The sequence below is a fragment of the Cebidichthys violaceus genome, unplaced genomic scaffold (genome assembly GCF_023349555.1).
Source record: "Cebidichthys violaceus isolate CVI_PGR_0920_01 unplaced genomic scaffold, fCebVio1.0.p SCAF_22, whole genome shotgun sequence".
NCBI classification, from domain to species: Eukaryota; Metazoa; Chordata; class Actinopteri; order Perciformes; family Stichaeidae; genus Cebidichthys; species Cebidichthys violaceus.
The window spans coordinates 9,832,015-9,857,833 of NW_027176395.1; the positions used below are offsets into that span (position 1 = coordinate 9,832,015).

Below are 25,819 nucleotides of genomic sequence, written 5' to 3' on the forward strand. Positions count from 1 at the left end.
TACTACGACTACTTCTACTACTTCTTCTAATTACTAATACTTCTACTACTAATAATACTTCTACTACAGCTACAACTTCTACTACTACTATAAATATCTCTAATGCTACTAATACTTCTACTTCAAACAATACTTCTAATACAACTTCTACAAATATCACTACTGCTGACAATTTTTAAGCCACAGAAACCATTCGAATATCAAAATGTTCAGCTATTTCAGGAGAGGGTGATATGACTTTTCATATTTATAATCTTTACATTTTTGAACTATTAAGCTTTTTGCAATTTGTTTTGAATAAGATATCTATGGAGAAAATCTTCAAATCCTGTTAAACTTCTTCAATTTTCAAAGCCTTCTTCTTTCTCATACACAGACACCATAGTTAGATGTTTCAACTAGAAGGGTTTTCAGCAGTGCAGTTTAAATGCTTTCGGGCTTCAACATTTTTCAGACAGGTAGTCTCTCATTTCTGTATTTTCAGCAATGTTTTTTCCATGGGAACCAATGACACACACACACACAGACTCTCTCTCTTTTTCTCTGTCTGTCTGTCTCGCTCTACATACTCAGTACATATAACTGTCTGTCTGCCTGTCTCTCTCTCCCACACACTCAGTCCATCTAACTGTCGGTCTGCCTGTCTCTCTCTCCCACTCACTCAGTACATATAACTGTCTGTCTGCTCTTCTCACTCAATCCAAATGACTGTCTGTCCTCCTGTCTCCCTCACTCACTCATTACATATAACTGTCTGACTGCCTGTCTCACTCACTCACTCAGTACAAATAACTGTCTGCCTTTCTCACTTTCTCACACTCATTCATTCAGTCTCTCTATCTCTATCTTCCTGTCATTCTGTGTTTCTCTCTCTGTCTTTTTTTCTGTCTCTCCCTCTCTCCCTCTGGCTCTCTCTCTGCTACCACTACTGCTGCTATTCATGCTACTACCATGACCAATACTACTACAGCTATTAGTACGATTGCTACTAGTACTAATACTACTGCTATCACTTCAAATACTGCCATTACTATTACTACTTCTTCTACTACTACTACTGTTATATTAAATACTACGACCACTACTACAGCTATTACTACGACTACTGATACTACTACTTATACTGCTTCTTCTAATTACTAATACTTCTACTATTAATAATACTTCTACTACAACTACAACTTCTACTACTACAAATATCACTACTGCTGACATTTTTTAAGCCACAGAAGCTGTTCGAATATCAAAATATTCAGCTTTTTCAGGAGAGGGGTGATATGACTTTTCATATTTATAATCTTTACATTTTTGAATTATTAAGCTTTTTGCAATTTGTTTTGAATGGGATATCTATGGAGAAAATCTTCAAATCCTGTTAAACTTCTTCAACTTTCAAAGCCTTCTTTCTCATACTTTCAGCTACAGACACCATAGTTAGACGTTTCAACTAGAAGGGTTTTCAGCAGTGCAGTTTAAATGCTTTCGAGCTTCAACATTTTTCAGATTAGTAGTCTCTCATTTCTGTATTTTCAGCAATGTTTTTGCAATTCATTTCAGCTTTCAGCTTTCAGCATTCCAACGCATTTTCAGCAGGAAATGCATTTTCTAGTTCTTATTCTCCATCTTCCACATCAGAGTTTGCCGCGAAACTAGTCCCACAGCGTTGCCAACACCTGCTCAAAAAGTAATTCAACACGTGCGGCTTGATCGGGAATCGTGAGCTATGACTTTTATAAGAAATTCGTCCAGCGGTTTCCCCGAAAATCGCGATCTACGATGAAAAATCGGCCCATTGATTTGAATGGGATTTCGGCGTGAAGAAAGCAAAAAAAACACTTAACTTTGGACCCATATTGACCAGCCATACTTTAACGTAGAAACATGATTCAAAGTTTAAAACGTAGACAAATTGATGGACGTTATTGCGCCAAATGGACATTTTGCTAGCTAGCATAGTTTTCATGAAGTCACCGATTTAGTTTCAGCAAAACTTTGGGTCTGTTTGAGATTTTATAATGGGTGTGTATTGCGCAGCTCGTTAAGTGTTAGAGTGATGACATCACGGTCAGAGTGAAGCAGAGCAGGAAAATGTTCTGTGATTTTTCCAAACAAATTGCTCCCATTCCCACAATTTTTACTCTTCATACACCATTTTTGGCCAAAAAGCTTGGAAATGTTGTGCTGGTCGCAACAAAGTGTCTATGGAATCCAACGGACTTACACATTTGGCTCAAACAGCCGTGGAGCGACATGAACTCCAACCGACTCTCCATTAGACTCCATGTTAAATCAGAAAAGAAATTTGTCAAAGAAAGCAGACGGTACCAGTTTTGTAACTTGCGCTGGCGCTCACATTTATAACACTATAAACATAAAAAACATACCAGGGCGTTCGGCAGAGTCTTATCTATCTCACAGTGCACTTATTTTATTGATTGGACCCATGGTTTTGGTATAAACTGCATTTGTTTGACAGGTGTTTTCCAGTGTTTTCTCATGAAAAGTCTGCCAGGCTCACAGGTGTTCTTAATTCAGCTAATTACTGATGTTTATAAACAAACAGACTCCCAGACTCTCCAGGCCCTGCGTCGTCACCATGGCAAGCAGTGAAACGCACGCACGCGCTCTCTCTCTCTCTGTCTGTCTGTCTGTCTGTCTGTCTCTACACAGAAGGATTTACAAATAAATGTGACTCACAAATGCACGCAGAACAAATATATTTCTGCATTTGTATGTATTTGTGTGTGGATGTTTTCTATTTGTTTGTGTATTTGTGTGTATTTGTTTGTGGATCTCTTCACATTTGTTGGTGGGTTTTTTGAGACTCCCCTGCCTGGCCGGATTCACAAATATGCTTTTTTTTAACATGGACCTATCTGTAGCCAATCAGATGTCAGCCTCATTTTCAAGCAATCACATGAGCGCAGCTCCCCCCTCCCCTCCCCACGAGGCTGCCAGCTGTGTTCACACCGAACGCAGGGCGAATTATTCGCGCGCTGCGGTTACATACAAAGTCTTTGCACAGAAGCGATGAGACTGCAGTGACGCAAATTTTGCACGGCACGTTTGGGGCGACGCGTTTGGGGCGACGCGTTTGGAGCGGCGCGTTTGAAGCGACGCGGTTGGCGCGATGTTCCTCCTGTCATCACTGACGTCCTGTTGTTGTTGAATCAGGAAGTACAAACTTTAGCCATCTGTGTTCACCCAGAGCTCTACGCAGGGACGTGCGGTCAGGGTGTGATGATGAAATGTAAAAAACAAATAATGCTAAAATAAAATAAATATTAATATTTCTCTACTGATCTGCGCTATAAATGTAATTTCTGTATTATTCCAAACATTTTTATAATCAAAATCTCTGAATTAGCGCATGTCCTGTTCAAACAAAGAGGAGACAGTGAGGTGAGGCAGTGACCAGCTGTTCCTCACCTCAGACTGTGAATCCTTCACAAACTGGGTTGAGCCTTTTGCTGTCTCATTCCTGCACACACTGTAATATTTGTAGACACTTTTATTATATGTCCTTTCTTTCCATATAATAGGTACTGTATTTCACGTCTGTGTAGAACATATTTAGTGTTGCTGATCTGACATTCTACTGAATGACTACTGACTTCTACTTCCTCATACTTTCAGCTACAGACACCATTTCAACTTTCAAATGTTGAGAAAACCCTGATCAATGGTTGTATGTTATAATCATTTTGATATCTTTTACACTTTATGAATAGTAGCATTTTTGCTTTTATGTGTTTTTCAGTCCTTTTCTGCTTTTATAATGGGTGTGTATTGCGCAGCTTAGAGTGCGTGATGTCACCGCTAGAGTGAAAAGGAGCTTGAGATTCCTGTGAAAAAAATATTTGTCTTTTGCGACTGACTCCTCAATTTTCACTCTTCATGCATAATTTTTGGATGGAAACGTAGCTAATCTTGTCCTTGTCGTAGACATATGATTGTGGAATCCCACAGATTTACACATTTGGCACAAAAGCCTTTACTTGAGAGGAAAACCAACTTTCTCCTCCATAGACCCCAATGTTAAAACGTACTTCAAAAAAGTCTTGCACAGACAACCGTACCCCATTTCTAAATCGCCATTGAAGCCACTTTTATTGACACTACAGACACAATTTTCGCATGATCTGTTCTTCAAGTCATCCTTCCTCTCCAGTCTTAATATTGGAGCATTAGGGGCTATGGTTATGGGGTTTTTGGGGTTTTGTTTGACAGGTGTTTCCCAGTCTTTTCTCATGAAAAGGCGGCCAGGCTCACAGGTGTTCATGCTTGAGCTAATTACTGATGCTTATAAACACAGACTCACAGACACAAGCCTCACTCTATCTCTCTGTGTGTCTCTCTTATACAGTCATTCAGGTAGTATTAATAGTATAAGAGACTTTTAGAGGACCCCCCACACACACACACACACACACACACACACACACACACACACACACACACACCATTTTAAAATACAAGCCCCACCGAATGAATTCCAACTGAAATGCTTTTGATGAAACCTGTCATTTAATAACCTGTTTGTGTTTATCTAACATTATGATTCAGTCTCCTCTCCTCCTGTCTAACCCACCCAGCCCACCCTTTCAAAATAAAAGCCCCATGGATTAACTGTATTTAAACATTAAGCTCAAAATGAGGATTTTGTGGAAATAATTAATGCTCTTACTAATACTACGACAACTACTACTACTGCTGCTAATATTTCTAGTATTACTACTACTGCTACTAATACTACTACTACTTATACTACAACGTTTGCTGTTGCGACTATTACTACCACTACTACTGTTATTATTACAACTACTGCTAATACTACCACTACTACTATTACTTATACGACAACTACTACTACTACTGCTATTCATGCTACTACCAGTACTAATACTACTACAGCTATTAGTACAAATGCTACTAGTACTTCTACTACTGCTATTATTGCTACTTCAAATACTGCCATTACTATTACTAATACAACTACTTCTTGTACTACTACTACTACTACTGTGATATTAAATACAACAACCAATACTACAGCTATCACTACGACTACTTCTACTACTTCTAATTACTAATACTTCTACTACTAATAATACTTCTACTACAACTACAACTTCTAGTACTACTACTACTACAAATATCACTACTGCTGACATTTTTTAAACCACAGAAACCACAGTTAGAATATCAAAATGTTCAGCTCTTTCAGGAGAGGGTGATATGACTTTTCATATTTGTCATCTTTAAGCTTTTTGAATTGAGCTTTTTGCAATTTTTTTTTATGGGATATCTATGGAGAAAATCTTCAAATCCTGTTAATCTTCTTCAACTTTCAAAGCCTTCTTCTTTCTCATATTTTCAGCTACTGACACCATAGTTAGACGTTTCAACTTGAAGGGTTTTCAGCAGTGCAGTTTAAATGTTTTCGGGTTTCAACATTTTTCAGACCAGTAGTCTCTCATTTCTGTATTTTCAGCAATGTTTTTGCAATTCATTTCAGCTTTCAGCATTCCAACGCATTTTCAGCAGGAAATGCATTTTCTAGTTTATATACTGTGTTTGTGAACAATATATATTATATTTATTTCAGTGTCTAAGATCGCCCACAAACAAAGCGTCTGCCAGAGAGGCAGTAGGTCAAAGTTGAGGCAGGAATTGGGTCTGTAAACTGTGAACTGACATTTTGAGTAGTCATATTATTTTTGCCTTCTTTTTTGTTTTCCAAGGTATTCAGTAAGTACAGGTCATCAACATGCCGAGTGGGCATAGTTCCCCAAATACCTGTGAAGCTGTTTTTTTAACTCAGGGGCTCTGTTTTTATAACAAAGATAATGTAAAATTTGACTTAAAGTCACAGGCTCTTGTCAGTTACATGACGCCAGACAAGAAACTTAAGCTTGCATCTGTATCTGGGAATACTGAAGAAATGTAACCTCTTCTGCATTCGGATTTCAACTCACTGACATAAAAAATGACAGAAAAGTGTACAAGACGATGCTGTTAAATGACTCCAATGCACAGCTCGTAGCCAGTGCTGCGGTTGAGTTTTGTTGTGTCATCTGATAGTGAATGTGTGGAAAATCTACATGTCCTATCCATCCCACCACCTTTTCTTTCTCTACTCTGCAGTTTATAATGTACTGTAAGTGTGAGAGACATATTCTTAGTTTTGAGTACAAATCATATTTTCTAAATTTGCTAATATATTTGTGTGATCTAAATACATTCCTTTGACTTAAGAATGGATGTTAAATTTGTATTTTGAATAATTATTTTTTCTTTGGGAACTATTGTTAATCAGATGAGGATCAGCTGTGATATGAGGAAGGGGTGGGACTGAGTCTCGAGTTGTTTCCTTTGTATAGAACGGGCATCGGCAGTCTTTGACCTCACGTTAGACTTATTATGCGTTTGATGAAAGTGAAAATAAATCGAACAAATGACGACAATGGAGTCAGCGTCTGCAAACTTATCATTCGGACGTGTGAGTCGAGAAACAGAGCCCCGTAACGTGGCCCAGTATGTAAGAAGAACAAAGAACAGGCCACCACAGTAAGAGTGGTGTTTACCCTGACCAAGTGTGCTGCTGTCCCATACATCGTAGAGAAGCATATGTTCGAGTCATTCCTTTTATCAAGAAGAAATGTCACTTTCAAGTTGCGCGAAAGTGACAACACGGAAGATTGAAAAATTAAGTTTTTCTTTCTTTTAGAAAAAAGTCTTCTCAAGGTTCTTTGAAAAGAAACTGTTTAAAACCAGTGGAAAAATCCTCACAGAAACTTTAAATTAACAACAAACCAAAACTGACAATTAGCCTCTATCAATACAGCTTACTCTTTATGTGTTCAAGCCCACTACAAAATGTGACAGTTTCATTTTAATCAAGTTTAAATGAAAAAAAGACAAAGTGATTAACACATTAGTAAACAGGTAACTTTCACGGAACATTCCCTAAATGTTCCCATGTGGTTATATATTCAAGTAAAGCCAAACCGAATCTTTTGCTTTGAAGATGCCAGAAATCACCTCTACATGAAAATACATTTTCTATAGTTTGTTCTCCTAAACCACTGTTGTAAATCATGAGGGGATTATATCTAACGTGAACTGTCATAGTTATCTTTCTCTGGAAAGTTTGTGCCTGCCTATTACATTAGATGTTGCACACATCCAATCAGTATGGTGTATATAATGCACAATAGAAAGTATGTATATTCATAACTAAGATTAATAAAAAAAAAAAAAGAAATCTCATAAACCATGACCAGACTTTCTATTGGTTGCTGTTACCCTTGTTTTGTTTTTGTTGGTATGTTTTGTGTTTTTTTAAAGAGAGAGGGAGGGTGGTCCAAGCAGTCCGGCCCACACCACACCGCAGGGAGGCCGGGAGCCGAGCAACCGCATGCCGATACCCCCCAGCCGACCCAGTCCGGCCCCGCACCCCATCGATGCTCTCACAACTACAATGTTCAGTTTCAGTCAGAAAAAAAAGTATTTTTTTCATTGTGGTATTACTTTGGCTTCAGTAAACAATCTCAGTTCTTCCTCCCCCAGTGAACATAGAGGTGTTGTCAAATGTATGTTCACTGAGATAGAAAATTAAATATCTGCTTCATGTTTCAGAACTCATGAGACTATGAAAATATTGTATTACCGTATTTTATTTTCAGTAAACTCTCCATGTCGTGTTTGTACCTGGGCCCCACAGATGGTGCAGTCCAGTCGTCGGCTCGAGTCACAATGTTTCCCAAATAAACTCAATTTCACCGTGTGGTGATTCAGTATGTACAATGAAATAATTTGGTGTTCTGTCGCAACCAATTATGTACACTTTGGAGTTGCGAGTGGCAACATGAGAGCGAGGCAAATTAGCAGCCATTTGTAATCCTTCCTGGATATCTGAAGCCAAATCAAAGCAATTATGACCCGAGCGTGTCTACTTTGGAGTTTACCAAGTTCATTATGCAAATTAACTGGATAATCGGATTTAGCGTTTGGCTTCATCCACTTTTTTGGGGGGCTTTTAAGTAATGGCCGGCACACAAGAGCCCAAACAAAGCTGTGTGTAAATACAAGAGGGGCAGGAGAATGGGCCACTTACAAATCAGATCTAATCAAAATCCCAGCATGAACAGAGGGACACTTGGCGTGTGACGGTTGAAATACAGTGACAAGACTCCAGGAGGTTGTCGGGAAAATTAGGAGAAAAACAATGTTTTTTTCAGTTTATTTTGTATTTGCATCAGGTAGAACGAGAGGAAATGACCTCCACTTTCAGTAGTTGAAGGGATTGTTCTTCATCAAGAACTCCGCCTGGAACAAGACAAACCAAAAGAGATTGTGATCAAAACCAAGAAGACAGATGATAAGAATGAGTTAATACCAGTGCTGAGGGTAATACCAGGAAGTCCACGGGGTCCTGTGGTCCAACTGTGCAGCATTCCATCAGGCCCTGGGACAGAGTGGGCATGACATGCTCCATCAGGTAGTTCCTCATGGGGACCGACTCGGCCTCCAGCACCTCCTCCTCCTGCTGCCTCACCTCCTCCAAACTCTTAGTCTGACACATATTAATGCATCATTAATATACGTAATCTAATATTCAAACACTATCAAACGTGAATGATACACTGGTTTAGTACAACTACTGCATGTGTACTGTCTAAGACATAGAAATAGAATAGAAATAGAATGAGAGTAGAACAGACATTCACATCAACAGCAGGATGATCAGCGCGGCGGACATTTTTCATGTGCACTGTTGCCATTGCAAAGAACTGTGACTGTTGTAGCGGGCTAACACAATCTATTTCTATGACAGAGATAATGTTTTTAGTTGTGTACTACATAGGATCTGTGTCTCTCGGTTCTCAATGTATTACACAATAACTGTTCAATAGGAAAACCACAGTTCACAAACAGAATGTTTTATTGCACGTAGTTGGAGGAGCTCAGCCCCGACTATAGACTAAGAGCAGAGGAGATGCTCGCTGCAGTGTGATAATAAATTACACCAAAATATTAAAAAGTACTAAAGTATTGATAACTACTCCGGCCTGTGTAATACAGAGTTTTGGTACGCAACCTTTAGGTAATGTAAAAGTGTGAAAGGCTCTATCTAGAACCAGTGTTCACTTTGTCCGTTCTAGGCTGCTGAAGAAACATGATGGTGCAACATGGCAGACTCCGTAGAAGAGGACCCGCTCAAAGTCATTAATATCTAATTAATGACTTTTTCTAAGCTAAATAAAGCACAACATTCTTTGTTTCAGACACATGAACTAAAAATAGTTATGAATATGATCTTCCTTTTCTGCCTATAAATCCTCCTAAATTTTACACACTGTTCCTTCAACAAAACTAAGAAAAGTTCAGTTGCAGCCTGTGGTTATTTTATAGTTCACAGGTCATGTTAAAATTCCAGTTCGATCCTTGTCCACCTTCTGTTTGTGTTACAGCGATCAGATATTGTCTTCATTCATAATTACATTATAGCTTCATTTGTTTCTAAAAACTGATTTTCATGAATACATTAGCCTTAATTCATGTTAATGTCACCCTCTACAGCTTTCCTTGAGTAAATCCCATCTGCCCTATGTTTTAGGCTAGTCTGAATTTCCCCCGTTAAACTAACAGTTGCATGACCTCAACAATTCCAGCAGAACACATTATCAGCCTCTGTTAACATGTCTCCCCCTATTATGAGCCACATCCTCCCTTAAATGGATATGCAATGAGGAGAGAGACTCAAACTGCAAACGCTTAACATGACACGCACACTGCTGCGTCTGTCTGATGAATACACATGGTGCACATCTAGACCCGAGTTCACAACAGAGCAAACTCCATCCAATGAGGAAGACCAAGCCTTGGTAAAACCTAATAAGTTGAGTTTAATATAAGTGTCATACGACACGCAGCCTGACCTGCACCTAATGCCTGCAACTTGTGTATTATCAGCTTTGGTATGTTTGTGAAGCATCACATATCCTTCTTCAAACAACATCCCAACACCAGACCCCAACTCTCCTCCCAGTACCTACCCACTCCTCCCAGTGTGCAGCCCTGTGTTTGGCCTCCTCTGCCTCCTTCCTCTCCTCCTCGGCTTTCTCCTGGGCCTCTCTCCTCATCTTCTCCTCAGCCTTCCTCCTCTCCTCTTCCTCCACCTCCTGGCTGGTGGGGCCGTAGTTCCTGGGCTTGCCCACCATGTCGAAGATCTTCTGCATCAGCAGCAGGCAGTCAGGTTCATCACTACTGGTGATCTCTGGAGAGGACAACAAGGAAAACAGTGAAAATATCTGTCAGTGAAAGGCATTTCTGATGATTTACTTCAAACATGTTTTATTTTGCCCTCATCACGGTTAAGGTCGGGCTGGTCGATATGGCGTATAAATACTATCTAGATATTTTTGAACAATGCTGTGATATTATATATATCTCAGTATTTTCTCTAAAATAATATGACGGCTTGATTTAACCCTTTAATGAGTATGTTCATACACATTCAGCTGATCTGTATAGTAAACGCATCTGAATTTAGAGGGAACACAGCATGTCATTATATTGTCTGAGTGACTCTGAGGTTGTCTGCTATCATTTTAAAGTGAAATTATTATTGAAATATTAAAATATGAAAACACAGCTCAACACGATCTTGGAAAAAAAAACATATTTTTCGTAGGTGGCTTTGATGTAGTGCTCACCTTTACAATCATATTGGTGTTTGTGAACTTGTGACAAATGTGGTGACAGGCAGACCACAACTGCTGCTGTTAGGTGAACACAATGTGCGTAAGCTTACAAAAAAGTTAGTTTAAAAACCAGTTAGGACATAAATCTGGCGGACCAAAATCAAGTCTATTCGATATTTCACCCATCTGTAATTCAAGGTTTCAAAAATGTAAAACATAGTCATGCGTAATGGATTACCCAGGTACAGAGGGGTGATGTCCAGCACATCAAAGTAGTTTACAACAGTTTCCTCCTCCTCGTTGTTCCCTCTGTATCTGGCCAGTCGTCGCAGGAAGTGCTCCTGCTCATAGTTGTGCTCCCGTACCAGCCTCTCAGGCAGCATCATCACCCGATCCTTCAGGAAGACGTCCGACGCGTCCAGGCACAACACAAACTCTGTGGTACACACAAGGAAACCATTTCAAATACTACAACTCTGGACACTTTGTATCAATATTGCAAAGAGCACCTTGGTCTTTGTTTACAGTGACATATTTGTAGCTTGTCCTTGTGTTTGCTATATGGTCTACAAGCTTCAATCTTACATTCAACATGGAAAATACCACCACACAGACCTGGCATCATCTTCTTGCTGTATGAAGACATCTGGGATGCTCCGTCTTCTGATTCAAGTTCTTCAGCTAAAAATGAAAACATACAGATGTTTATGTATGTATAATATGTATCCATGTTATACTGAGTGTATGCAGTAGTGTAGTAGGAGCTATGTGTCAGCGTATCACCATAAAAGAGCTCTTGAGCTTGTTCATATGTCTTGGGGAAGCCGTCCAGAACAAAACCTTGTTTTCTGCATGGATTAGACATCAGCTTGTTCCTCACCACCTTCATCAACAGCTGGTCATCCAAAAGACCTAACGGACAAAGAAGTTGACATTACACTGTGGAAGAATAATCTTAAAAGGGGCATTCCAATGATTTACATCTTTCATAAAGTGGGGAAAGAATGGTTAAAGACTGTAAAATTTTTAAAAAAAAAATAAAAAAGATCAGAGCAAACACTTCCCATAATGCAACTAAGACATCATAATAAAACTTTCTCCCCTCAAATATAACTAAGTTCAGCTCAGGTTGTCTCTGCACTGCTCTCTGCAAACTGACACTGCAGATAAAGACGGGGATTGAACGCTGACGTGAACCAATGACTAATCAGTGAGGGCAGCAGACAGTGATTTTTCTGGGGGTGTATGCAGGTGGTACCAGGCGGGTGAACCCTGGTTGTCACAGTGTGTACCTCCGTTCTGCTTCATACTGTCCTTCAGGCTATTCAGAAGCTCCAGGGCCTCTGTTGCAGAGTCCTCATTCTCTGCATCTGGATCAGCATTCTTCACATTATCTTCCTAGAGATGGAATTGTTAGGACATTGAAAGACATGTACAGGAAATGTGTGTCCATTGGTGTTTAGTTAACAATAGCCACTGTAAATTTTGTTAGCGAAAACTACCTTTTTTTGTTCATCACGAAGACGAGACGATGAGGAGACGGCACAAATTGTGATACCAACATATAAAAACTGTTGACGAAAAAAGTTGACTAGACTAAAATTACATTTTAAGATCTCTCTATGATCTCTCTTTATTTTCGTCATCAGCCACCTTCTCTTCCCCTCTTTCTGTCACTCACAGACAGACAGACAGACAGACAGACGTTCTTGTCTCAGTACACAGGCCTGACTACTATGCTACTGTAATGCATAAATTCTGCAGGTTGGATCTGGTTCGGGTGGTTGATGAAGGCATATTTCAGCATGTTGGCTGATTGGCTGAACAGCCAGGTGGGTGCGACTGAGCCGCCCATCACTACTGAGCACATTCAGGAGGACTGCATGCTTAATAACTAAAAAGTTGACGAAAATGTAATTACTTTTTGTCTACTAAAACTTGACTAAAACGTTTTAGGGATAAAAATGACCAAACTGTTAAGCATTTTGGTCTAAAGACTAAGATTAAACCTAAAATAGCTGCCAAAGTTAACACCGACACTAGTACATGTGTGTATGTGTATGTGCCTTAGAGAAGCTCACCAATTGTGAGATGGTTTCAGAGATGGTCTCCTTCAGTGTGATGTATTGGAGTTTATAGTATTCACTGATCTGTCTGGACACCGTGCTCTTTCCCACTGCAGGAGGCCCCAATACACACAGGCGGATGGGCTGGAGAGAACATATGTGGTCAGATCAGTCTCAATAATTGCAAATGCACACAGAAAGACTCACAAATACATTCCAATGCACACATGAATAAATAACAATTTCTATAAATGTAAAAAAAAAATAATTCACAAATATATTTCTGCATGTATTTGTGTGTGGATTTTTCTATTTGTTTGTGTATTTGTTTGTGGATCGCACTGCATTTGTTTGTGGATCGCTCCACATTTGTGTGTGGGTTTTTTGAGACTCCCCTGACGTGGCTGGATTCACAAATGCGTTTTTTTCAACATGGACCTATCTGTAGCCAATCAGATGTCAGCCTCATTTTCAACCAATCACATGAGCGCAACTCCCTCCTCCCCTCCCCACAAGGCTGCCAGCGTTAGTGTTCACACCAAACGCGCCGCAAATTATTCTCGGTGCGTTAATCACGTCATTCGCGCCGCGGGTCTTACCGGGGACCATTTGTGTTCATTCGCGTGAATCGCGCTTGACTCGCCGGAGAGGGGGCGTGGCTTATCGTCCTTAAGCCGTCCGCCATCAACTGTCCGCCATCAACCATGGACAAAATAACCTATATTTCTGCTCAGTATTTGTTGTGGAAGTCCCAGATATCCCGGGAAACTAAATGCCGTCATGTCTGGGTTCATAACATAGTCCGGAGGAGCTCCGTGAATTTTATCGAGCTGTATTCACTGTCTAGAAAGCCACACGTTGGCTGGTTTACTACAGCTGTATGAACCCCAAATAAACAGATTTGGCTGTGATTTAACTGCAATAAACGGACAAATAGGGATGCCGAAATAACTACATAATGATTTGTAAAAAGTCTGAATTCATGTTTTGTTTCTCTCCGCAAGACGACAAGCAAATAACTCTTAAAATACTTGTTTTCTCAATGGAGCTTGGATCGATCGGTGCTAGGCTATGCTAACATTGTAGCAGCTCCATCAACACTCAAAATAACGTCATCTTGGTTATAAATACGGCAGCGTCTTTTTTATTGTTTGTACCATATGGTTCTCACACACACACACACACACACACACACACACACACACACACACACACACACACACACACACACACACACACACACACACACACACACACACACACACACACACACACACACACACACACACACACACACACACACAGTTTGGTCCGGTCTCTATTAATATGAGATATCGTAGAGCTCTGGGTGAACAGACGGCTACAGTATTTATTTCCTGATTCAACAACGGCAGGACATCAGTGATGACAGGAGGAACATCTCAACGCTGATAGGCGGCATTACAGCATTTTTTTCGCCGGAGTTGAAAAATTTCAACTCAGGCGTTTGGGGCGTTTTGGCAATTGAAGCAAATTTGCGCCATCGAAATTCGCATCACTCCAGTCTCATCGCATCTGTGCATAGACTTTGTATGTAATCTCGTCGCATGAATAATTTGCGCCGCGTTTAGTGTGAACACAGCTGGCAGCCTCGTGGGGAGGGGAGCAGGGAGCTGCGCTCATGTGATTGGTTGAAAATGAGGCTGACATCTGATTGGCTGCAGATGTTTTTTCCCCATGTTGAAAAAAACGCATTTGCGAATCCTGCCAAGTCAGGGGAGTCTCAAAAAACCCACACACAAATGTGGAGCGATCCACAAACAAATACACAAACAAATAGAAAAATCCACAAACAAATACATACAAATGCAGAAATATATTTGTGATTTTTTTTTACATTTATATAAATCGTAATGTATTTATGTGTGCATTGAAATGTATTTGTGAATCGTTCTGCATGCATTTGTAAATCGAATATATTTGATTTTTTTTTGGGCATTTGTAAATCTTTGTTTGCATTTGTGAGTCTTTCTGTGTGCATTTGCAATTATTGAGACCGATCTGACCCCATAAGAACACACCGACATGGGTTATCTAGAACAGTGGTTCTCAACTGGTCTGGCTGCGGGACCCACCATCACCCCTTAATGACAAGCTGCGACCCAAATTTTAAATTTCTGAAATTCATTTAATGAAAAGATGGTGCAGTTTGAACCTGAGCTGAAAATGTCCTCTGCAGTCGTAGTAGTAGGGAGCTCTCTTGTTCCTGTCAGTCCCCGTCCCACATGTTTCACGTAAACGAGTAAAACTGCTTTGTTATGTCTGTAGATTCGTCCATTTGTAATGCAAAATGACCGCTTGCCTTAATTCGAGCTGTGGTCTGTTGTTTGATGTCATCCGACATGTCTTCAATTCACCTACTTATAGTGTCATTTGACAGAGGTATAGTTTTCAGTTTATCTGCTGCGGATTGATCCAACAAATGACGCTTCAGTTTTGACAGCTTCATGCTTTCTTGTGCCAGAACCTTGCTGCACAAAACACTGCACTGAGGTTTTTGCCCTCTTTTGTCCTCAATGTAAGAAAATCCATATCTCTTGTAGTCGGTGTCGTAGTTGCGTTTCGCTCACTTAGCATATGAAAACAAACTTTGTGGGTGTTCTTCTATACTGTGAAATGGGTGTCTATTAGCATTACAAGGCATTAACGCCAAATACTGTTAAGGAGTGTGAATAACTCCGCTGCATAAAAAATCCCCTTCAAAATAAAAGCACAAGATTCTTTTTTTTTTTTTTTCCCTTCTTCAGGCAAAGGTCCGAGACCCACTGAAAACGGGTACATACCCACCAGTTGAGAATCACTGATCTAGAACAAGTAGCAACTGTATATCTATGAAGTTTTGATATAGTTTATCCATTTCATTATGATTTAAACAGTTCATATTTTTAACACTAGCAAATTCTTGGGACTGGGACGTGTGTCTGCTTTACCAGTAGTCCCCTGGCTTTCTGGTATTCCTCTCCCACCAGCTCTATGTTGTCCACCAGACCAGTCTCACACAACCAGTTGATAGAGAATAGTTCCTTGATATGGACAGCCTCCATGTGTAGGTTGACAAGCAAGGAATCAATTTCCATTGTCTGTCAGGAGAAGACATACGTCAAGAGAGTTTAAAGGAATAATAAAACATTTTGGGAAATAAGCTCATTCACAATTTATTTACGAGTGAGATGACAAGATGTATATCAACCTAGCGTCCGTGTGTTGAGTCCGGAGTCAGGACGAGGTTAGCCTAGCTTAGCATAAACACTGAAACAAGCAGCCTCCAGCAACATGCAAACATGAGATATATATCTATCTTCTCATCTCACTACCAGAGAAACAAAAGCAAATACTTGTATCTCTATAAATGCTGCACTGTTTTTTTAAGGCTTTATAAAATTTTGAGCTGGGAAGAAGTCAGCTCTCATTTCTAGTTCAATAGCAATTAAACATTACAAGAAAAAATCTCCTGAGCATTGCAGTACAGTGTATTTTAAACTAGTACGACGTACACTCAAGTCCTTAGTGAGAAAGGCCTCCTCAAATGGCCTTTTCTGGACCTTCCCTGGTCTCATTATAGAGGCAACTTCCTTTTGGAAAAAAAACTCACATATCATTACATAAGTCAGGTCAAGCATTTGAGTCTGTCACAAATATAATAAAACCTGATATTTGTGTAAAACTGATTTGTCATTTGTGTAAAACAATAAAGTTTAATAATGATTTAATAATCAGTTGCTATACACACCTTCACAATGTCCTCCAAGGTATTGTTGGAAAAATCCACAGCTAGAAGGTAATACGGCTCGGGCTGATGTTCAATCACATTCTGAATCACACTTAAAACAAAGAAATCACATTGTATAAATATTTACTTTATATCTAATGTATATGTCACCGAATTAAGTCAATAAGGATCAGAGTTATTAAAGCTTTTTGCAAAGCAGGGCTCTGTGGAATATATAACCTCATAATTTTTTAAAGCTATCAAGAAAAAAACGTGCATTTCCAACCTTGCCAGGTCAGTGATGTGAATCGTGGGGACGATGTTTGTCCCGTCTCCAAAGACAAGTATTTCATGTTCTTGTCCTAGCCATGATGTCTAATAATACAGATTGTTTTAATTAATTACACATATGAAACAAATTCACACATATCACATTGTTTGTGATGGGGCCTGCTAGTTGGTATTCAGGCTCAAATTCTTCACGGGACAAACATTTGTGATGAAAACACTGAGGTTAGGTCGACCCTCCATGTTGTGAAATAAAGCAATTAACAACATTTTAAAAGCTGTTCCCACCTGGAATAAACACCAGCATCTGGTTGTTAATTTTCCTTCCCCCACTTTGATCCAACATTACAATGGTAACTTGCCCTGGATGTAGCTCCCTATGCAGTTAGCCATAATGAGCATTCCAGACAGCTTCGTTCGGTATTTACTTTTGGTCAGACTCAGAGATAAACATTCGTAATGATTTGTGAAATCATGTAAAAGTCAGGTTAATGCTGTAGGAGGGTTGCACAGGTCGCCCCGATGTACATTGTTTTGCGTGAGAGGCTTCCCCGTACTTCAACAAATGGAGGTGGTAAGTGCAAAGTCAGCACAATAACCCTATAGAGTCACAATAGCCATATTTATGGGAAACGTGTTCGGTGTAAATGTACCGAAATTTCAAAAATGATAATGGAGATGATACTTTACTGTCAGATCAAGTCTGAAATTTGTCTTGAATCCAAGCACCTCCATTCAACATTCATCAACATAGAGAAAAAGACAGAATCTAAAAAGGGACCCGCACCTAATTAGATCCCGATCCAAAATAAACCTGAACAGATAGAGACAAGACCAACACTGGCAGCAACATGAAAGAAAGAGCAGAACACGTTTTCACCCGTTTGTGTCTCTAATCTACTCTCATTATATTTGAGTCACACAGCTAAGTCTGTTTTTATAAAAAATAAATAGCCAGCAGTATACTGCTGTTCTGAAGGTTTTCAAAGTCTCTTCCAACCATCTGAGTAAAGAATATTCTGTCTCTTGCACCATAAGGAAATGTTGTGACTATAATTCCGAATCAGAACAAAGACGGTAGCCAGAAATTAAGTTCTAGCGTAAATTCAGTCAGGAAGACTATCCTTGCATGCCTCTCTCTCTCTCTCTCTCTCTCTCTCTCTCTCTCTCTCTCTCTCCTCTCTCTCTCTCTCTCTCTCTCTCTCTCTCATCCTCTCTCTCTCGTCTCTCTCTCCTCTCTCTCTCTCTCTCTCTCTCTCATCTCTCTCTCTCTCTCTCTCTCTCTCTCTCTCTCTCGTCTCTCTCTCTCTCTCTCTCTCCTCTCTCTCTCTCTCTCTCTCTCTCTCTCTCTCTCTCCTCTCGTCTCCTCTCTCTCTCTCTCTCTCTCTCTCTCTCTCTCTCTCTCTCATACACGCTATCAGTTTCAGTGATAAATAGACAGACACATCTGTATAATGAGGAGATAAAACAGATCTTGTTGATAACTAAAGCTAAAGTTATCTGTCTTCTAATCTCACCTTGAACAAGTAGTGGAAGACCTGCTCTCCCATCCCGTACTGAAGTCCTGATGCCACCACGTATGTGGAGAACAATGTCCTCTTCTAAAAGCAACAGCCATATATGTGACAGTCAGAGCCATACCTGTCAATCACATGTGTCTCCTGCACAAAATGCCAAGGAAATTGAAGCTCACAGTTTTGCCCATTTTGACCACCTTCTTCTCCAGGTCAATGTGTGGTTTAAAGTTGGGATGTGCTTTTCGTCCCCAGAAAATCTCATCAGTGAAAGGGACATCCTGCAGCACAACACAGACAACAAAACCTAAAAACCAAAAAGTATCCAACTTCAACATACATCTGATTTGACCAGCACTAGTGAGTAAACAGAGCTGGGACATTGTTAAAAAGGACCTGTAATGCATTCATTGGGGTTACTGTAAAAAAAAAAAAAAATGGATATATTAAAGACATATTGAAGTTACTCAGATGTTACAGCCCACAAGACACCTGTTAGCATCTGTATGAGGCGCACTGGGCTTTCAAGTAACTACGATGTGAACCCATCCAGGTCATTATTAGATGTGGAGATAAAAATGCTCCAGGAGTGTGATGACGTAGTATAAAAACCAAAAAAGCCACACAGGGTGGGAGGATCAAACAAACACAAGACTTTCAATCAGGAGACATCTGTTTGTGTCCCATGCGAAACCAACAACCTGTTGTTTGTCTTTGTGTTCACATCACGTAGTTTCACTTTCACTTTGCAGAGTTAGTATTTTTAACCCAAATTGTTGCAATGTTTCTGTTTGAATTCACAATGTTAACCACGTGTTGACTGCGACCGTGAGCTGGGCTACCCAGTGCGTTAGACAGTTACGCCAAGTGTCCTGACAGCATGTGACAAGTTGGAAGTTACATATGGCTCATAAAAAATAATCATGCCTTTTATTATTGACAGAAAAACATATGAATGTATTCAACAATTTATCAAATACAAATACCAAACACTAGCTGTTATAGTGTGAGGAATCAGATCTGCTGCTATAATTATTAAATAAGGTGAACAATTTTTGGCTGTTGATCAGAAAGAAATGTGAGGAAAATACTCTGTGGTGTCTCTTACATGTTTAAAGACGACATGCTACATGATATGGAACTGGAGATGGTAGCACAATTTTAATCAAGTAGAATAAAAACAAATAAATGCATGAATGCACAAATACCTCCATTACAATCTGTAAAGAGGAATAAACCGTGATTCATGTTACACAAACAGATACGATTTTAGAGTAGCTCGAGGTACTGTATGTGTCCACTTACAGGATCGACTGGCTTGCTGCACGCCCAGGTCATCACTGTGGAGATGAGGATGAACATCTTTGATCCAGAAAAACGGCCCATTTCATTGTGGAGAGCTACAAATACAGCACAAGAGGTTATTACCTAAATAATTAATTATGAAACTATTCTGTCACGACATGCAGATATGTCATACACATTTTATTGAGACGGTTTCCATTAATTTGAGGTCATTATTGGTGAAGAGGTTACTCTTAAAAGGTAAAAAACATGAATTATGTCCGAGACTATTAAAAATAGATATTAAAAGGCATCAGCTATGACATAATAGTCAGAAATAGAAAGCACAGAGTCAGGGTCCATCATAGTGTGACACTAGACTGATGTTGATCCCAGGACTGAAGTTATGATATTAGTAATTATTGTAGTAGTAGTTCTAAAAACAGACATTGAGCAGCAATATTTATATTATAGAAAATACTCATGTAGCACTATGGGCAAATAAAAACAAGAGTGGCTACCATGCCTGCTGTTCCTACTATTGATGACACTGTACAGGTATAAGAGTTATTAATTCAAACAGTTTAGTAAGTGTCAAAATATACACTGAGAACTTAAACAAATCAAAGTCAAATACATTTTACTCTCATAACGACAAACAGTACCTCAATTAATATGAGAGGATAGATAATATTAATTTTGATTGAATATTAAACACCAAACCTATGTTGGCCTACATACTGTAGGTGCAGTTGTAGTCACCCATTGAAAAAGTGTGAACATTCGTAAGATAACGAACAATGAACAATAAGTAATCCAGTTTGAGTTTTAACTTCAGTGTATCCATCTCCTGGAGGAACAGCTGAACTTCTAAACTCACCTGCATTTGATAAGTATCTTGTTCTTGCTTTAAACTAAAGTGTCTTGATAGCTGTACTTAGGCCTGCTTTAAACTAACTTGCTTCAAACTGTCTCGATAGCTGTACTTAGGCCCGTCTCAGTGGCCTCAGTTGTGAAGTGCTTTCTGAGTTTCTGCTTGTTTCAACAAGCCTTGATTGCTGATTGCAAAGGCGGAGCTTCCACTCCTGGCAGACAATGAGCAATCAGTAGATAGCTGTACTTAACCACTGCTGGAAGCGTCTGGCAAACAAAGGCAACAGGCCGACTTTTTCAAGCCCGACTTCGTCAAGCTAAGACTTCTCGAGCGTGTACTATCATGTGTTTGCATCCTATTTCTGTCCGTTTCTCTGCTCGGCGGTCACGTAGACATTGGCCATCTTTCAGGAGCCGTGACCCCACTAACCTCATCTATCCTACTCTCTCAGCTCGGGGCGAGCAACTGGTGGCAGGGGGGCTCTGGAACTGCCAGTCGGCAGTGCCGAAAGCTGAGTTCATCCCAGGTTACGCTTCCTTGCTCTCCCTTAACTTTCTTGCTCTAACTGAGACCTGGATCACACCAGAAAACACCACCACATCCGCAGCTCTGTCAGATGTGTACTCTTTCTCTCACACTCCCAGAGCTGCGAGGCGGGGTGGTGGTACTGGCCTGCTAATTTCCCCAAAATGGAAATACTCTCTCGTCTCTGTTCCTCAGTTCTCCCCGTCCTCTTTCGAATTTCATGCTGTTACTGTCGCTTATCCAGTCAAGCTCACCATTGCTGTTGTGTATCGCCCACCAGGGCCTCTTGGTGAGTTCCTGGAGGAGCTCGACACATTAGTCTCGCACTTCCATGACGATGGCTCGGCACTCATCCTGCTCGGTGACTTCAACATCCAGACCGATAAGTTTGAACCTCTTCTTTCCTTCCTCTCCTCCTTTGACCTTTACCACTCCTCTTCTCCTCCTACCCACAAGGCTGGCAACCAGCTGGATCTTATCTTCACTAGGCACTGTTCTACTGCTAACCTCTCTGTCACTCCCCTCCAGCTCTCTGACCACTATTTCATGTCCTACTCCCTCTCCCTATCCTCTCCCCCATCACTTCCTCCACCTACCCACATGGTTTCTACCTGTCATCTCCGCTCCCTCTCCCCTGCTGATCTTTCCTCTTCTGTCACCTCTGCTCTCCCTGACCCTGAATCCTTCTCGCTCCTATCCCCTGATACTGCTACTGATCTTCTCCTCTCCACCCTTACTTCTTCTTTGGACAAACTCTGTCCCTTCACCTCGAGGCCTGCACGGCCAACTCCACCTGCCCCGTGGCTGTCGGACTCAGTGCGTACTGATAGACGGAGCCTAAGAGAGGCTGAGTGTAAATGGAGAAAAGGCAAACTCCCGGAGAACCTTCTTAACTTCCAAGCTCTTCTTTCCACTTTTTCCTCCTCTCTATTTACTGCTAAAGCGCTAAAATCCTAACCTCTGCTTCCAATCCTAAAAAACTCTTTTGAAACTTTAACTTCACTCCTCCAACCTCCAACCCCCTCCTCCTACTTCCTCCTTTTTCCCTGATGATTTCGCCAACTTCTTTGACAAGAAGGTAAACGATATCAGATCCTCCTTCTCTCAGCCCCTCTCTCCCTGTCCAATCCTGCCCCCACAGCTCTCCCTCCCATCTCCACGCCCCATCTTACCCTATCTGGCTCCTCTCTCCCCTAACGAGGTCCTCAACCTTGTTACGTCTAACCGCCCCACCACATGCTCCCTTGACCCGATCTATTCCCCTCTTCTTCAGTCTATTGCGACTGAACTCCTTCCTTTCCTCACCCACCTCATCAACAGATCTCTTGTTTCAGGATGCTTTCCCACGGCCTTCAAGACTGCCAGAGTCACCCCCCTTCTGAAGAAACCATCACTTGACCCCTCTGATGTCAAGAACTTCAGACTGGTTTCTCTTCTACCCTTTCTATCCAAAACACTTGAATGTGCTGTCTTTAACCAACTGTCTTCCTATCTCCACCAGAACAGCCTTTTGGACCCCCACCAGTCCGGGTTCAAAGTGGGTCACTCGACAGAGATGGATGACGACACACCACCTCAAGCTCAACCTAGACAAAACTGAGCTACTGTTCCTTCCGGGGAAGGGTTAGCCCTACACCCCCGCCCGACCACTTTGCTCTGCTGCCTCGGGGCGATTGGTTGCCCCGTCGTTCAGAGGTCCTGGCGGCCGATCGACCCGGTCACGGCTGTTTTCTGTCCTGGCCCCACAGTGGTGGAATGAACTTCCCACTGACGTCAGGACAGCAGAGTCACTGCCCATCTTTCGGCACAGGCTGAAAACCCACCTCTTCAGGAAGTGCTACCCTGAGCCTTCCACTTAGCACTTATTGTATTCATACTAGCTTGTTGCACTTATTGTATTTGTATTACTTATAGCACTAACTGTTTTACTTGTTTCTGCACTGAACTTTGCCTCTGAGTTATGCTCTGCTTCATGCTCTTAGATGCTTGTTTGGAAAAGGAAATGTACTTATGACTTCTGGTGACTAGTAGTTCTTTTGATTACCAATGTTGAATGCACTTATTGTAAGTCGCTTTGGATAAAAGCGTCTGCTAAATGACTGTAATGTAATGAAGAGCCTGTAAACCCATCAACCCCCCCCCCCCCCCCCCCCGACAGAGAACTGACCTGAAACGGCCCAGAGGGCTTCGTTCACCTGCTCAGCATGCTGGGTAATGTTGTAGATGACAACATCGCAGTCCAACAGCTTTGAAAGTAGTTCATCCCTGTTCGGTTGCTTGAATGCAAACAAGGCATTAAAGTCAAGCCAATTTCATTTCTAAAGCTCATCACAAAGCACACATTTTGAATGATTATAATTCAGTGTGGATTTGTAGCACAAAGCAGGTAAAACTGTGTGCAAAAGCACACTGTATATAATCCATCGCGCTTAATCACAATATTCTCCCGGGCAAAAGTTTGCTGCGCTTCTCCTCACATAGCGTTGCCAACACCTGCGCAAAAAATACATCAAAACGTGCGGCCTGATCGGGAAACGTGTGCTATGTATTTTCTAGAGAGATTCACCCAGCGGTTTTCCCAACAATCACGAAAAACTGAGCAAAATTTCTCCATTCACTTGAATGGGGTTTTGGCGTGAAGACTTAAAAAAACAAACAAAAAAAAAACATATTGACAAGCCATACATTAACGTAGCAAAATGATTCAAAGTTTAAAACGTTGAACAAACGCTGAACTTTATTGAGCCAAATGGGCATTTTGATAGCTAGCACTGTTTTCATTAAGTCAACGTTTAAGTTTCAGGAAAATTTGGGGTCCATTTCAGATTTTAAAATGGGTGTGTATTGCATGGAATGTTTAGTGCTAGAGTGAGGACATAACTGTCAGAGTGGAGCGGAGAAGGAAAATATTGTGATTTTTCCAAACAAATTGCTTCCAGTTACTCTTTATACACCATTTTTGGTCAAAAAGATTGGAAATGTGCTGGTTGCAGTCAAGTGTCTATGGAATCCAACGGACTTACACATTTGGCTCAAACAGCCGCAGAGCGACATGAACTCCAACCAAACTGCTCGTATAGACTCCATGTTAAATCTGACCACTAATTTCTCAAAGAAAGCAGACGGTACCGGTTTTGTATATTGTTGTGTAGCTCACATTTGTAACACCACAAACATAAATACCACATCACGCGTTCGGCAGAGTCTTATCTCTCTCTCTCTCTCATGATACTCATATTTTGGCACTCAGACTCCTGCTTTTTGTTAAAAGAAGCAGTTTTGTTCAAAATCACTGTTTACTGTAAAGTTTCTTAATCAGTCTGCCTGTCCAACCAGGTGCGTCCTCACCATGGCAACCAGTCTCTCTCTCTCTCTCTCTCTCTCTCTCTCTCTCTCTCTCTCTCTCTCTCTCTCTCTCTCTCTCTCTCTCTCTCTCTCTCTCTCTCTCTCTCTCTCTCTCTCTCTCTCTCTCTCTCTCTCTCTCTCTCTCTCTCTCTCTCTCTCAGCCCCACAGAGTAACTGTATTAGCTCAGAATGAGATTCATGTTAAGTTCAAGTTTTTCCATCACAAATACAGAAATATAATTTTCAAAGGATATATCTCAAACAAAGATGTATATCTCCAATACAGAAATGACGGGAGCAATTTGTGTACTGTCTATCACGAATACAAGATTAAATCCAAGAGTATATATCTAAAATGCAGAAAAGAGAGAAGCGATATCTCAATTGAAATACCAAATTGAACCTGAACGACAGTACCGGTAACATTGCCATGTATATATATTGCGACATCTTCGGGCAGTAGCAGCCACGCTGTCAACATTTCCTGCGGAATTTTCTAGTTACTTTTATCATCAATAATGTTGATTGGCAGTGAGCTACACACAGAACACAACTAGTGGACAGACGTAAGTAGCACTTACACAGTATATAAGAAGGGACAGGCCCAACTGTTACTTACTAAATACTCCTCCAGAACATATGGAATGTCCACGTCATATTTGCCAGAAACAGTTCCAACAACGTGAAAAGCTCGCGCTCCGCTGCGGCTTGTTTTCACCCTTTCCTCCTCTTCCTCAGTCTCCGTCTGTTCGGCCAAATGTTCAGACAAACACTGCAGAGAAAGATGAATACGTGAACTTATCAGTGATGCTGGCCAAAGTTGTTCACAAAAGTGTTTTTACGTGAATTACATTGCAGGTACGCTATGGCTACACACCATGTAAAGTTAGCGTTAACTGCTGAATTCATCTAATGCTAGCTAACGTTCCCAGTTTGACTAACTCAATTCAGACCTTCCACATTGAATATATTCACCTGAGCAATACATTTGGACGCGTATGAGTCTATGTTGTTGATAAAAACTCTTCTAACGTGAGGTGACACTTTGAGTTTTTCCATCCTGGGCTCCGCCATATTAGCCTCAAAAGTGTTGTTGGTGGACCGTTGCCATGGAGATGGCCCCCTCGCGCCAGCGACTAGAGCGTGTTCGCGCGGCACAGTGCAACAAAATGGCTATTACAGTAAGCGGTTTCTATTGGTAAAATACTATACCAATGGAGACACCCCATGAGACATGACACATGCCTCCATATAGTATAAATGTATCACAACAATGCATATTACATGCTGAAGACTTTGCATTCGAGCATGAACCCTACACACAGGTCCCAAGTCCATGATTATCCTCTTCACATAGTCTATGATCTTAATACAGAAGACCTTGCAAAACTTTGATATGACACAAACTTGCGGACCAAATCAAATCCAAAATAAAATGTTTAGACCCCCTTGAATCCAACCAGTGT

The 25,819-nt window shown here is 40.8% G+C and overlaps 1 protein-coding gene across 2 annotated transcripts; it reads right to left on the reverse strand.

Annotated features, from left to right (window-relative positions):
* Positions 1 to 8,229: 8,229 nt before the first annotated feature.
* On the reverse strand, positions 8,230 to 25,804 carry ak7b (adenylate kinase 7b). Of its 2 annotated transcripts, XM_068717813.1 has the most exons (18): positions 25,329 to 25,804; positions 24,973 to 25,125; positions 23,176 to 23,284; positions 19,631 to 19,725; positions 18,505 to 18,606; positions 18,329 to 18,412; positions 16,810 to 16,898; positions 16,545 to 16,635; positions 16,309 to 16,386; positions 15,745 to 15,894; positions 12,791 to 12,919; positions 12,002 to 12,107; positions 11,493 to 11,621; positions 11,325 to 11,390; positions 10,948 to 11,145; positions 10,062 to 10,282; positions 8,420 to 8,578; positions 8,230 to 8,331 (listed from the first exon to the last, which is right to left on the reverse strand). In XM_068717813.1, the coding sequence occupies exons 1-18, from the start codon at positions 25,425 to 25,427 to the stop codon at positions 8,293 to 8,295; spliced, it is 2,097 nt and encodes a 698-aa protein (XP_068573914.1). In that variant the 5' UTR covers positions 25,428 to 25,804; the 3' UTR covers positions 8,230 to 8,292. The 2 variants fall into 2 exon arrangements, with proteins under 2 accessions (XP_068573914.1, XP_068573915.1); XM_068717814.1 differs by lacking the exon at positions 16,309 to 16,386.
* Between the last annotated feature and the right edge of the window lie 15 nt (positions 25,805 to 25,819).